Source organism: Enoplosus armatus, chromosome 8 (genome assembly GCF_043641665.1).
Source record: "Enoplosus armatus isolate fEnoArm2 chromosome 8, fEnoArm2.hap1, whole genome shotgun sequence".
Lineage (NCBI taxonomy): Eukaryota > Metazoa > Chordata > Actinopteri > Centrarchiformes > Enoplosidae > Enoplosus > Enoplosus armatus.
Window position 1 is genome coordinate 22,139,248 of NC_092187.1, and position 14,398 is coordinate 22,153,645.

Sequence of the window (14,398 nt, forward strand, 5' to 3'; positions counted from 1 at the left end):
TGATCTGTGTTAACATTAGCTCCTGAGGACTGTTGTTAAATCTCATTTCTTAATTTAAGCGTTAACTTGAATCTGATCGCCACAGTTTGTTTCTGTTTGCTGTGACGATTTCTTTCACATTGGCACAAGAAATCAATCACAGAAGACTGTTATTATCTCCCACGATTCACGTCTCACGGCTGGTTGCTATTTGAAAAGACTTCCGAGATGCTTTTTTTTTTAAAACTTTGCAGTGAAGTCTGTTGAGGATTAGTTGAAGGCGGCCGAGCAGATGTCAGGCAGGTACGTACGGCAAGACGGGATGAAGGCGCGAAGCCAGTCGATAACAGATGAAAGCTTGTAGACTTTAGTGGTAATGAGACACAGAAGGATAAACAGACGCATCGCAGCAGAGTAATCAGTGCTACCAACTGGGCTCACCATTTGGCGTTGGAGGTCTGCGCCATAGCCTGTAGGCCGGCCGACGTGCAGCAGCATCAGGTGGATGAAGCATCGGGACGTGTTGTGTGCATCACCCAGTGTTCCTGCTGCTCCACAACAATTTACTTATTTGCTCCAAACATTTGGAAGTCTCTGTTTCCCCGCGTGTTCAATAATTCACTGATGTTCAGTTTCTGTCTGTGTGACGTTGCATCATTAAAAATAGATGGTCTTTGTTGTAGGCTTGAGAGATTGCAGAGTACCACCCAGTGCACATCTTGTTCTGTGTTGCCTCCTGTGTTTGTGATGTATTGAAAAAGGAAAGGCGTCTGACAGCCGAAGGTAAACTGCGTCGACTTCTTACAGATTTGTCAGTTGCTTTGCAGGGATTGCAGTTGTGAGCAGAGCTGCTGTCTGTAAAAATCAAGCCCAGAGTAGTATTTGTTTGGTGGTCTAGGCAGCCTGCCAGATAGATCCCCTCTGGGTCAACAGGGGACTGAAACTCCCACTTTCTCCAGCGAGGGAGGTGCGTTTAGGGAGTTTAGACCCAAGTGTCAAAGCAGCCTGCTTTTCTTTTGGGTCAAGAGCGGCTACAGTACCGCGTAGTGTAGTCCGCTATTCTTCCGCAGCACCCTGCCACGGATACATTGGCAGCTGTATGGTAATTAGTCCTAATCCCGAGGCTCACAGGGCAGCAGGCAGGTGGCTGTAGTGGAGGGCACACATGTCAGTGCTGGAATTACGCTCCGCACTGCAGCGACATGACGCGTTAGCCTCCGCTGTGAGAGCTGCAGCCCTCGGAGAGTGAAGATGCTCCGACTCTGAGAGATCTGGTTTTCAGGAGCCTGTTTATAATACTGTTTTTGTGCTTTTCAATGTTGTTGGAACACACGAAACGTTTGAAAATGAAGATCTTTTGCCGGTGGGACCACAGCATGGTGGGTTGATTTTGTATTATATTGGCTGTGCATATTCTCGTCTTGTTATTTATTCTAGGAATGATTATCTCTGACTTTTTGTCGTGACTTTAGAGAGATGTGCAGGTTTGGTAAAGCAAGATAAGTGCTGCTGTGACAGTAGTTTGAAGAATATCACTGTTATCCAACTTATTTCTCTCTCTCTCTCTCTGATGCTTTACCTTCACTTTCACTCAGCCCAGTCTCTCTCATTAAAATCTGACAATGTTTGTAGAGTTCCCAGGGGTAACGCTCAGTGACGCATGTGTATACATGTTCAAATAAGTGTTATCTAACACTGGTGGATAGGTGCATAGCAAAATATTTTGAGTAACAGAAATGGATTGTTTTGTCCTTTTCTATATTAATAGATGTATGATTTGTTTTTCTACAAGGTTATGAAGATATTGACAGTTTGGTTATGAAGATATTGACAGTCTGTTTATTGCCTCTTAGCCCCTTTTTTGAACCATGTTGTGGTTGAAAGAAATCACGTTTTTTGCTTTACCTGTCCAATCTTTTATAGTTAAGAAAATCTATTTCTTTCTCTCTTTTCATTTGTATTCAGCGGTTTCCGACATGTATTTTTGTGCCTGTTTAAGGATGTTTTTTATTAATTAGTCGTAATTGTTACAACCTGGGACTTTAGTATTAAGATGTCTTTAAATTTGATGCCTGATGAAGGTCCATGACTGAAACGTTGTGTCTCTCGCAACATGTGCACAAGTTAAAATGGTGCTATGTGGAGAGCAGCAAGTCGTTCTATTATTAAAAACATGCAATAAGAAGTTAATGGTGTGCTGGGAGCTGCTGCGTGTACACACACACCCTGTTATGAAACAGGAGAGTGAATGAAGATCAGTTTTTATTTGGGTCACTCCCGCAGACACTTTCATATATTCTTGGGTTCTTTTTTTGTCTCAAACATCTCTGCGTTTTAAGCTTGCAGCCTAAATTGAGTCCAGTGGGACGACTGGGTTTGTTCTATTCTCAGGGCTGCATGCATGCGATGTTGAAATTCAATTTTGGATAAGTTAATATCCTGTCCCTACTGCATATTATATTACTTCTAAAACGTAGCTTATTAGTAGTCGCAGGACATATTGAGTCATTCTTTCCTTCCTTCACATGAAACATCAAAACACTGTTTGTGCTTCTTAAAACCCTTCAATTTAGGAATGACTGTGCCCTAAGCCCCAAATACCTGCAGTTGGCTTGCATGAAAGTGCTAGGTGACATGTTGTAAGTCATGAAAAGGTTGCAGGCTAATTTGACATGAATCATACTCTGTTTATGTAATATATTGCGTCACACTCACATCTGTTGAGTTATGAAATGCCCCAGTGTGCCACACGGGAAGATGGCATGCAACTCCTATGCATATATGGACCAACACGTGACCGCTTCTACATGATCGCACAATGTATGGTGATTTGGTCGGTTAATGTACTGTATGTACAGTACAGCGGACATGGCATGCTGCTGGTGTTGCAGGAACAGCACACATGCAGACCTCTTCGCTACAGAAAGGGGACAAGTGTTTTGTTTCCTGTTTGACAGTTAAAAGGTTAGAACGACATCCTGCCAACGATCAGCTGGTCTGTTGGCCTTTTGCAGCCGGGGGTTAATTTGGGGGTCTCTCTTTCTCTTCTCTTTCAGGACTTTTCGTATGACGACTCTAAGGTGGAGTTCAATGTGGATGCTCCTAATGGTGTGGTGATGGAGGGCTACTTGTTCAAGAGGGCCAGCAATGCCTTTAAGACCTGGAACAGGTAACTAAGATGGCAAAAACCTGTATATACTGTAATATATCACATGAGTGGGAAAATACTGTATGTAGCTTTAGCCTTACCACAGAAGTTACATAAAGTTTCCAACCTGTAGTGCAACTCTGGCAGTGTTTTCTATATTATTTAAGTTAAAGTATGTAGGTAAAGGTATGACTAAGAAGCATCATTTTGTTTGTTAGTTACAAGTGTTGTTAGTAACACTGGAGAGACATGAGGCAAAGAGACTGTGTGGTGTAGTAAAAACAGGAAGTTTGCTAGTTATTGTAATTTGGCCTGATGAATTGGGCTGCAATTCGCCTCAAAAATGGCACTCCTTCTCAGAGTCATTACTTAGTAAAATCTGAACGCAGAGACATGATACGCATATTCTTAGATTCAGGGTGACTTACACTTACTGAAGATGTCGTTATCTCTGATGTCACCACGATTGAATGTCCATAAATCTGCTTAGAAATCATAGAAAAAAAGACGCTCCTGCCAAACAACTCCAGAACTTGCCTAAGAATCAGCCCATTTTTAAGTTTTCTCCAGTATCAAAGTAATCCAGTGATAGTTGTCGGTACATCCATGAGTACATTGCAAACAGGAGCTGCTAATGGATAATTCGGCATACTTTTAATGGTGACAACTTACCAAGATATAATAGGCTAAAAACACGAGGCTGAACACTGAGTTCACTGAGTCCGTGGCAACGTTATACCTCCTGTTGACAACAAAGGGGGGTGGAGTTGTGAGGTGCAGTTGTCTCGATTTTGTCTGAGGGGATCCTTGCTATACATTAATAATGCAATACTACAGTGTAAAATGCATATATAATAGAAAGGGAAGACCGTACAATGGTATGGAATATGATATAATATTACGAACGTATAAAACTGTATAGTATACCAGATGATTACTCTGCATGGTATTTCGCTGGCAGTTTTGTCAGCCTATTACTGTCCCTCTGTGGCAGGTTCGAGAGGTTAGTGTCGCTGTGATGTGAAGCGATGTAATAAATTCATCTCACGTGGCCACGATGTTGCAGTGCCAGGAGCGAAACCCATTTCACTCGATGCTTTTACCCGTCCTTGATCACTGCTGGTTCACCTTTGCACGCTGATCCTGAGCATCGGATGGATATCCATCTAAAATAAGATTTATCTACCCCCCCCCTCTCTCTCTCTCTCTCTTTAGACGGTGGTTCTCCATACAGAACAGTCAGCTGGTCTATCAGAAGAAGCTCAAGGCAAGTCCATATCTTCGAGCTATCAGCTTTCCCCCGGGTAAAGCAGGCTCTAAGAGGTTAAGTGCACTTTAATGGTGGGGGACGTGGAATGTTTTTTAACGTTATAGTGATCTGAAATCCATCATCGCTCACCAACTGCATGTTTGTGAGTCGAGAGATCTCCGCTGATATCCGAGTACTCAATCTGGAGCTGACAGTGTGGTTTTCAGGTCATTTTCAATTCGCTGCTCGACATCAGTGTGTGTAAGTGCTGTATCTATTGGTCAGGTACTCTGAGGCTCTGAGGGAGCGGGAAAAAATGTTTTATCAAGGAGGAACAGCTGTTTCATATTTGTGTTGTGTTGGGGCTGTTGATAAGCAGAGAAATGAGGGGTTGTTTGTGTGTTTGCAGGATTCTCTGACGGTGGTGGTGGAAGACCTCCGGCTGTGCTCTGTTAAACCATGTGAGGACATCGAGAGGAGGTTCTGCTTTGAGGTCGTCTCCCCCTCCAAGTAAGAATTAACTATTTGATGGATCATCACTTACACATTCGTGTTCCCCAAAGGGTGAATTGGAATATCTTCGCTTTTCATGTGGTGCCTTCATCATGTCAACATTTTAATTTGTTGGTTTATGACCAAAACTAGTGACATTCCCGTCAGATTCAGCTGTACTTTGTGTTTAGTGCTAAATAGCAAAAACTTAGCATGCTAACATGGATCCATGTAAGATTTAAAAAACTAAAACAAACCAAAAACATTGAATTGTTGTAGATTTACAAAGATAAATCTTCTGCACCTCACAGATCATTTTCTGATCAAATTTACTGACAAATGGCATTAGGTATTTATTTTAAGTCTTCTATTACTAAGATATTAGTTGTGATACACAAATATGATGCTTCATTTGACTAATTTCACTCCATCATCGTCAGTCTCTTTGTGTTTAGTGCTATTTAGCAAATGTTAGCATGCTAATTAACCAAACTAAGTTGTTTTGTAAACATTACACCTGCTAAACATCAGCCTGTTAGCATTGTCAGCATTTAGCTCAAAGCAACACTTTATTTTTTAAATTGTGCTTTAGTGAAACATCACAGCACTTCTCTTAGTTATTCTGTATAAGTGCAGATCTAAAATAAACCAGGATTATAGCTTAATAAATGTGATAACCTATGAATATGCAGTGTTAGTTTAGCATGTCACACTAGATTATGCAGATCTGTACAGAAGGTACGTTATTACCTGGTAACACTACTTCGTCTGTCTTACAGGAGCTGTATGCTTCAGGCTGAGTCTGAGAAGCTTCGACAAGCGTGGATTCAGGCAGTTCAAGCTAGCATTGCCTCGGCCTACAGAGAGAGCCCAGACACCTACTATATAGAGGTAAGTAGCATACGGCACCTACAAATACATTTTATATCTTGTTTATGAAATTTATTCTATCGTTGCATTGTGGAAAGTCCATTTACTCAAGTACCGTATAATTATGAGTTACTTGTACTTACTCCACTACATTTATCTGACAGATATAGTTACTTGTGATTTTGCATCCTAAAATCCATGTATTCAGTTTATAAGATATGCTGCATTGTTATAGATCAAAATATGCAGTACAAAAAGCTGTTAAAATCAGCTCCACCGAGACGAACGACAACATTAAAGGAAAATTTTGACATTTTGGGAAATATACTTTGATGAGAAGATTATATGAAGATAGTATGAAGCTTCAACCAGCTCACGGTTAGCTTAGCTTAGCATAAAGATTAGAAACAGGTAGCATAGACTCCAACAGTAAAAAATCAGCCTAACAGAACATCTAAAGCTCACTAATTAACATGCTATGTATTGTTTGTTTAATCTGTACTAAAAACCTTGTAATTGAACGTTCTGGTACAACTAAAGCGACACAAGGAGTGTATTTGCAAAACACAGATTATGCCCATTGATATGGCATGCTGTGATGCTAATGAATGGCTTTTGTTGTGTGTTTTATATTTAGCATCTGGACAGAACGGCCTCTCCGTCCACCAGCAGTATCGACTCGGCCAGTGAGCCGCGGGAGCGCAGCGCTCGAGGGGAGACCATCCTGCAGCGGATCCAGTGTCTGCCGGGGAACGAGCAGTGCTGCGACTGCGGCCAGGCCGACCCCCGCTGGGCCTCAATCAACCTGGGCATCCTGCTGTGTATCGAGTGCTCCGGCATCCACAGGTAGAGTCCAGAAAAACACGTTTGTATCTCAGGATTAATCTGAAAAAATCCAAAAGGGATCTTAACCACGTGATGTAAAATAAAGGACTAAGTACTGCACTTATGTAGTGAGCTCACAGACCTCTGTAGCCCACTCCACATCTCTGCCTCAGGCTACATTAGCTACATTAGCTCCTACTAGCATAATTCACTTGAAACTTGAGTAAAAAATATGTTATCTGATCCTGCAGTATATATGTTAAAGGATTGCAATGCTAAATTGTTGGAGAAACTATATATTAAAAACTACTAATGGAGTATTTTAACACTAATGAAATTGATATTTTTACTTAAAGATCATCTCCAGACATGTTTTAAAACATATACAAATACTCCATTACTACTAATACTACTTCAAAAGTTAAAAGTAACTACTGGACACAAAATGTCTCCTTCGTCACTGAACAGCCTGCACCTCCACTGGAGGCTTCAGGTTTCCACATCACATTTGTGTAAATCGCATTTTGGACCGAGGTTGGCTTTGTGATGTCACAAAATCCTGCTCGTACGAACACGTGTTAACCTCCGATTTAAGGTGAGCGGCAAAAAATTTAGCCTCCTCAGCAGAAGAATTTAAAAGACAGCCTTCTAGCGTCAAACTCGCTGCATGTACATCATTCAAGCTCAAAATTTAAAGTAACAATAAGTAAAACACAAAAAATCTGAATACCTCTTCCACCACTGACATGTGCTGTGTGGGTTACTGGCACTGAAGACAGGAAGTGCTGCCAGCTGTCTGTTGCTTTGGTCTCACCAAGGACGGTCTGCCACACACTGCTGGACGGATTAAAGCGCAGTACGTTGCTTATTGGATCAGGCTTTGATTGAGAGTTTTCATTGAGGGAGGGAAGTGAGAGGATGAAGACGGCTGCAGACCTGCGACACACACACAGTGAACAAGCCATTGAATAGTTTAATTCAGTGTCGGATCCTGGTGAATATGCTGTAATGCTGATGAATGAACGTAGATAAACACATCCCCTCATCATCCAGATCAGTGCACTCATCTTCTGTTACATCACACTGTTGCGTCATTCAGGCTCCATCTCGCTGGGGGGAAAAGAAAAATTCCCTCAGGAGTTGCGTTTGTTATTTTTAAGTTGCGATTATCACTGCTTATGTAATCACAAACCCCATCCCTGTGTGTGTGTGTGTGTTCCCACTTGTTGAATATTCATGTTGCCTTTTGGGGCTCGTCCTCTCACAGTGAGATCAGACATGGCCCCTTTGTTACAATGCCGGGCGACGAAGGGGAGAAACACAGTATCACTGTTGCCTGGATACCAGACAGCTTCTTCGGTGGAACTTGCCGATTTGCATGACTTTAGGAGCGGCTTCTCTCATTTCCCTCAGGATAACACTCTTGTGATTTTACATCACTTGCAGCTATTCAGACTAGGTCACCATGCAACGCCATAGAGCGTGATTCATTTGTAAAACGTCCACTTTCCTGTTTTCTTGTGTTGGCCGCCATCTGTTGCCTTATAGAGATAACAGAGTCAAATTCTTTCATTTCACCTCTAAATTGTTGGACTACAGAACATAAAAACAGCTTATTTTGTAACTTAAAATGTGTTTTTGTTGCAGGAGTCTCGGAGTTCACTGTTCGAAGGTTCGCTCACTCACACTGGACTCATGGGAACCAGAATTATTAAAGGTACAGTTTGTCTCAGCAGCGTCCTGAGGGATAAGGATGAGAATGTGGCAGTTATTATCGTTGAGTTTAAATATGAAGTTACAGCCAGGAGACAGTAAGCTTTACTGAGCTTTAGATTTACCATTGGACAGAGCCAGGCTAGCCATTTCCCCCTGCTTCCAGTCTTTATGCTAAGCTAAGCTAACCATATCCAGGCTGCTGGATGTGAGAGTGGTATCGATCTTCCCACCTAACTCTTGTCAAAAAAAGAGAATATTGACCTATTCAGACCGTTAATGTCATGTTTCTTTATCTTTGCTTTGTAGTTAATGTGTGAGCTTGGAAACAGCGTCATCAACCACATCTATGAAGGCTCATACCAAGAACAAGGTCTAAAGAAACCATTACCTTCCAGTTCAAGGTAGGAATTTATAGAATATAGCTAAACTATATGAATAGGATCATTATTTCAATTTGTTGCTTTTTAAAACTACGAGTCTCTCATATGTTGTGCGGTGCCTTGCAGGCAGGAGAAGGAGGCTTGGATTAAGGCAAAGTACGTAGAGAAGAAATTCCTGAAGAAGCTGGGCTCCACAGAGATACTCATCAACGGAGAGAGGAAGTCGGAGCGGCGGTGGAGCGTGAAGAAGTGTCGGAGACACAACAGCGCCACCACGGTACCTAAAACACGGCGAAGATACCGTCAAGAGCCTGGAAGCACCTCCCCTTCCACCCTCTCCGCAGGTACTTCAGTTGATCTCTGTCTGGACTTCTACTGATGTGTTGTTTTTATTTAAGCTGGCCTTAAACGTTTAGCCTTTTAGCCCCAGTTTGTGCCTCTAATGTTGCCATTACATTCAAGTCACAGCCCCAAGCATTGTACGATTTTTGCAAAACCCAGAAGGTTATTTATTTAAAGATGGTAGCCAGAAATGACTCTCCCTGCTGTACTGTAAAGAAGAGTCGCACAGAGGGAGTTAGTTATTGTAGTTTGGCTGCTGATTTGGGCCGCTTATCACAGAAAAAAGTTGCTCCTTTTAATTCTTAAAACACAGATCTTGCCTGAGAATCTTAACGTTTTTAAGTGTTCTTCAGTATCAAAGTAATCCAGTGATAGTTGTCCGTACATCCATGGGTCCATTACAAACAGGAACTTGTAATAGCTAATTCGGCACACTTTTAATGGTCCCAATATGCCAAAATGTAGGGGGAGGGGGGCCCTCAGTTTGACAATATATATATATATATATATATATATATATATATATATATATATATATATATATATATATATATATATATATATATATATTGATGTTGTTGAGAATTGTGGTAATACCTACAGAACAGCGGTAACCTGCTAAGTTTTTCACATTATTAGTTACAAGTCATGTATGTATGTTAATACATACAGAGGCACAAACTGGGTCTAGGCCCATATACAGTAATGGTAGCAACAAATGTGGCCCATTATATCAGACACAATACTTTTCCTTTAGTGTTCTCACCTGTTACTGTCACCTGTGTTTGTCTCACAGCAGCTGCTAAGTTCAGACGAGACTCCCTGTTTTGTCCGGATGAGCTAGACTCTCTCTTCTCCTACTTTGACACGGGATCTGGGCCTCGAAGTAAGCGACTCGCTATTTTGACAAAACTGGCAATGCATTAACTGTACTCAAGCCTTTAACTGTGATAGGTTCTTTACAGGTATTGTGGATCAGTGGCTTGAATCATGCGTTTCAGTACGAGACTCTTTTGTTTGCTCTTGAGCGATTCTCTGCCTTAATCAGCCAGACAGAGATGGCGGTAACTAATGTGTCCATGTTCTGGCGTCTCCCGGTCCGGCAGGCCTAAGCAGTGACAGCGGGTTGGGAGGCAGCACAGATGGCAGCACGGACATCCTGGTGTTTGGCTCAGTGGTGGACAGCGTCACAGAGGGTGAGTCCAGTGGAGGAACGTGTAACAGATGGTCCCTTGGATATTATTTGTAGTGTGTACTGTGGGCATAAAATGTTACATAGTGAAATTAATATGCTTATTTAAATGCAAGTACAGGCCTGCAGCTACAGTTTTATATATTTTGTGTATCCTATTTTGCTGTTAAACCAGTATTCTTCACCCTGTGCTCAGAGTGTGAGGTGTCAGAGGACTCGAGTGGCGAAGCTGAGCTGGAGGCTGAGCCAGAGACGTCAGACCCGGAGGACATGAGGGACCTTCATCCCGGAGCGCTGCTCTACAAGGCCTCGAAAGCCCGCAACCTGCCCATCATGGCTGAAGCACTAGCCCACGGGGCGGATGTCAATTTGGTCAACGATGAGGACGAAGGAAAGACGCCCCTCATACAGGCTGTGATTGGGGTGAGTCGGTGGACTGAGCGGCACCAGAAATCAGTCATAAAGGAAGCGTCATATTCATTTATTATAAGTGAGAGACAAGACTCACGAGTCTTTTCATGTCTTAAAGAACACGAAGGTCAGTTATGATCACTGAACATCTTCTGTGGGTCTGGAGGAGCTTCTGTCACGTATGTGAAAACAACCCCTCATAGTGATGTCATCAGGGTCATCTCGGCTTGGGCTTAGAGACTGGTTTTTGTTTAATTTAACCGGACAGCATGTGTTACAAACTGGTAGCGAGCGTGGAGTTTGAAGTTCGTTGGCGCTTACCACTAAAAGTCGGGATATCTCAGTCTCTGCTGCTTCGACTCTGACCATTATTTGTCTCTTGCAAGTCCCCAGCTACTAAATCTCCTTTAAATGAAATACGTCATGCAAATATTGTGGTCCTGTAGTGTGCAGGAAATTTAGATTAGTTTAGTTAATGCAAAGTTAGTTTAGGTGCTTTAGGTAACGTTTTCCTTACATTTTGCTTAGATGAAGGGAAACAAGACATTTTTACTTGACCTTTTTATCTCAAAATCCGAATATAAATAACCAGATTTATTACGTTCAATGTCATATCCTGAATATGATTAAAACCAGGATAAAAGTTTTTACTCCCAAAAACCCAACAGCAATATTTTGTTGTCGGCGCCAAGCAAACTGGTGTTGTTGCTTTATTTTAGGGTTCATTGATCGCCTGCGAGTTCCTGCTCCAGAACGCAGCTGACGTCAACCAAAGAGACGCGAGAGGAAGGGGACCCCTGCATCATGCCACATATCTGGGACACACTGGGTGAGTCACGAGTCATGAGGTTTGTTGCATTGATAACCGCAAGCTCTCGTAGTTTTCATTCCAATAAAGCATGCTTTGTTGAAGTTATGATCAGTATGTCCAGCACGACGGGCCTCATGCGAGAACCACTTGTACAAACAGCATGTTGACTCAGAACTGCACTGCTTATTATTATTATTATTGTTTGTCAGTGAGCGCAGACCTTTGGAAATGATCTGATTATATGTGCGTTTGCTGTGATTGATCCCTCTTGTTTCTCTGGTATTTTCAGGCAGGTGTGTTTATTCCTAAAAAGGGGAGCTACACAGAATGACGGGGATGAGGACGGCCAGGACCCTTTGAGTATAGCTGTACAGCAAGCCAATGCAGATATAGTCACACTGTATGCTCATATATACATACTTTCCATAACGTCTTTTTCATTCTTCTCCAGCTTTGATGAATTTTTAGCATTCTGCTCCTCTCTTCTTCTTTCCTTCAGGCTGCGTCTGGCCAGGATGAATGAGGAGATGCGGGAGTCGGAGGGACCCTTTGGACAGCCAGGTCAATACCCAACCAGCAGCCCCACTGAGCAGCAGTATAAGAAATGCATTCAGGAGTTCATCTGTCTCAACATAGCCGAGTGTTAGAGTCAAGTCCAGTCAGGTTAAACTACAGTGTAAAACCAGTGCAGGGGGTGCCAGTAGACGTACGACTGACTGACAGAGACACTTGTTTTCACCACCAGATTAACTTCTTCTCTACATCAGATATATCAGAATAATCTCTCTCCCCAGCACAGTCCGCTGACGTTAGACAACAGCAGTCGGCTCCTCGCTCAGGATCACGCAAGAACTCCGTATTAACCTCCTTTTAATGATGTCAGATTTGACCGACGGACTTTGCCCGGCGGTTTCCATAAAAACTCAGCGTCCAATCACAGCAGAGTTGAGAAATCACTGCCAGGGAATAGTCAGCCACCTTTTTAAAAAAAAAAATTTAAAAAAAAAAAGATTATCCAGCAGCACTGTTGTCAAGCAATCAATAGACCACCGATAAAGTCATCAGCAGTGTATTCGGGAACAACTTTGCCCGTTTTTACTTGGAGGTTTTAGAGGGTGCAGGGTGCTCTGAACCAAAGACCTGCCACAGCTCACCTGCCCCAACAATTCTACCTTTAATTTCATCACGGGACTGAGCTGTTAATGTAGTGCGAAGTGGGAGGAGCCATTATGGGCGCCCCCTTGTTCCAGAAGTAAAAGTCCCATTCATTTTTTCCATAGACTATGTTGCGTGACTCGCAGTTGGAGCACTTCTACGGCTTTAATTGGCTTAAATCATCAGTACAAAAGACTAAAAATTTAATTTAAAAAAAACTTCAGGGTAGAAGTCAACTACAACTCCCAAGGTGCATTTCACATAGAGCGTAGAGTTTTGTTACGTGCACCACTAACAGCGGGGAGACGTTTTCACCGTTGAGGAAACAGATTTTATAAACTGCACCGAAAACAACTTCTATTTTAATATTCACTAGTGCTCTAGTTTGTGCCTCAAGCTGGAATTTCCTCCATGGCAACGAGACTCATGGGTATTGTAGTATTTAGAGCAGTCTGCTACCAAAAGGAGGGACAGCACATACATTTCTCTAGAATCTAAGTAGAAATAATTAAAAGCATAAACACACAGGGCTGTTACATTATCCAGAGTTAAAATATTAAATGGGAAAAACACTTCAGGAACCAGCCGATCCTCCCACTTCACAGCAGGAGTCTGTCTGAACAGGGTGTTGAAATCAAACATGGTCAATGAAATCTGAGCGGCCTGTTTTTTAATAATAACCTGAGGATCCGCGTGTGATAAAATGGCGTCGGAGCTCTTGTATTTACGTCGAGGCGGTCGTGAGCAGTAACTGTGAGGCTGCGATAACTGTGACTGAGAGTAAATGACCACAGAAGAAGAACATTTCTCTGTATTGATCGAGAGATTGATCAAAATTATGCACTTTTTCTTAACAGTGATTTAATTTTATTTTTTTCCCCTCATGTCGTTCTACCTTAATTTTTATTTTTATTTGACTTTTTTCGGAATACGTTCGAATGCTTTTGTTTTTATTTACGACCAAACGTCCAGAGCAATAGTGCAATGATCATTTCAGTACAGATAATCAGTATTTTTTGTATTATGTTTAACAACAATGCAGATGGTATTTTTTTAAGCTGGATATATTTTGTTAGATTTCATTTTGCTGAGCACTGACACACACACACACACACACACACACACACACACACACACACACAAACACATAGCGCCAGTATTATATTCTCATGATGAGAGGGAGAGCCAGTACTCCACAGTTTCATAATATATAATCACTTGGAGTAATTCTGCAGTACAGACTGCAGCGGAAGATGGACATTTTTTGATATATCACACTAAACTGACATGTATTACTGTATATACAGTATTTGTATGTTAAAAATGTTTGTTTATGGTAATCTAATGTATCACAACTAGGCATATATTAGATTTGGTCTTTGTTTATAGTGCATGGGTGGCTGTTGCCCAGGTCTTCCTAATAATCCCTGTTGCTTTTGTTTACCTTTGTGCCCAGTGTATGTGAATATTTGACATTTAGTATTGTTCAATAATATTGATATCCATATTATATACCGCCAAATCACGACAACAGTGCATGGAAAGACATTCAGGACAGAAATGGATGCAAACAGACCGAGCACCCCTTTCCCACTGTCTTCCATCGACTGGATGCTTGATGACAATGAACACGGCAGCCTGGCCGCTGCCCAAAACAGTGTTTAAAGATCCCGTTCATGCTCTGAAATAACAAGTACTTTTTGTTTGACCCACCTTGATAGCTCACAGTAAACAGCCTAAAGAAAAAAATATTTTCCCAAAGATGTTGCATGTCTTTGACAGATGCTATAGACTGTTGAGGTTTAGTTCAAACCAAAGACCACAAACA

At 41.9% G+C, this 14,398-nt stretch overlaps 1 protein-coding gene across 1 annotated transcript in view; it reads left to right on the forward strand.

The window, feature by feature from the left end:
- Positions 1 to 14,398, forward strand: part of LOC139288568 (arf-GAP with coiled-coil, ANK repeat and PH domain-containing protein 3-like) — a 36,559-nt gene that overhangs the window by 19,084 nt on the left and 3,077 nt on the right. The window contains exons 11-24 of the mRNA XM_070909886.1: positions 3,036 to 3,148; positions 4,343 to 4,394; positions 4,786 to 4,886; positions 5,648 to 5,759; positions 6,376 to 6,584; positions 8,211 to 8,280; positions 8,586 to 8,680; positions 8,786 to 9,003; positions 9,798 to 9,887; positions 10,108 to 10,197; positions 10,390 to 10,616; positions 11,324 to 11,433; positions 11,705 to 11,815; positions 11,915 to 11,976. Coding sequence (XP_070765987.1) covers positions 3,036 to 3,148; positions 4,343 to 4,394; positions 4,786 to 4,886; positions 5,648 to 5,759; positions 6,376 to 6,584; positions 8,211 to 8,280; positions 8,586 to 8,680; positions 8,786 to 9,003; positions 9,798 to 9,887; positions 10,108 to 10,197; positions 10,390 to 10,616; positions 11,324 to 11,433; positions 11,705 to 11,815; positions 11,915 to 11,976 — 1,660 coding nt within the window. The remainder of the gene's footprint in view (positions 1 to 3,035; positions 3,149 to 4,342; positions 4,395 to 4,785; positions 4,887 to 5,647; positions 5,760 to 6,375; positions 6,585 to 8,210; positions 8,281 to 8,585; positions 8,681 to 8,785; positions 9,004 to 9,797; positions 9,888 to 10,107; positions 10,198 to 10,389; positions 10,617 to 11,323; positions 11,434 to 11,704; positions 11,816 to 11,914; positions 11,977 to 14,398) is intronic.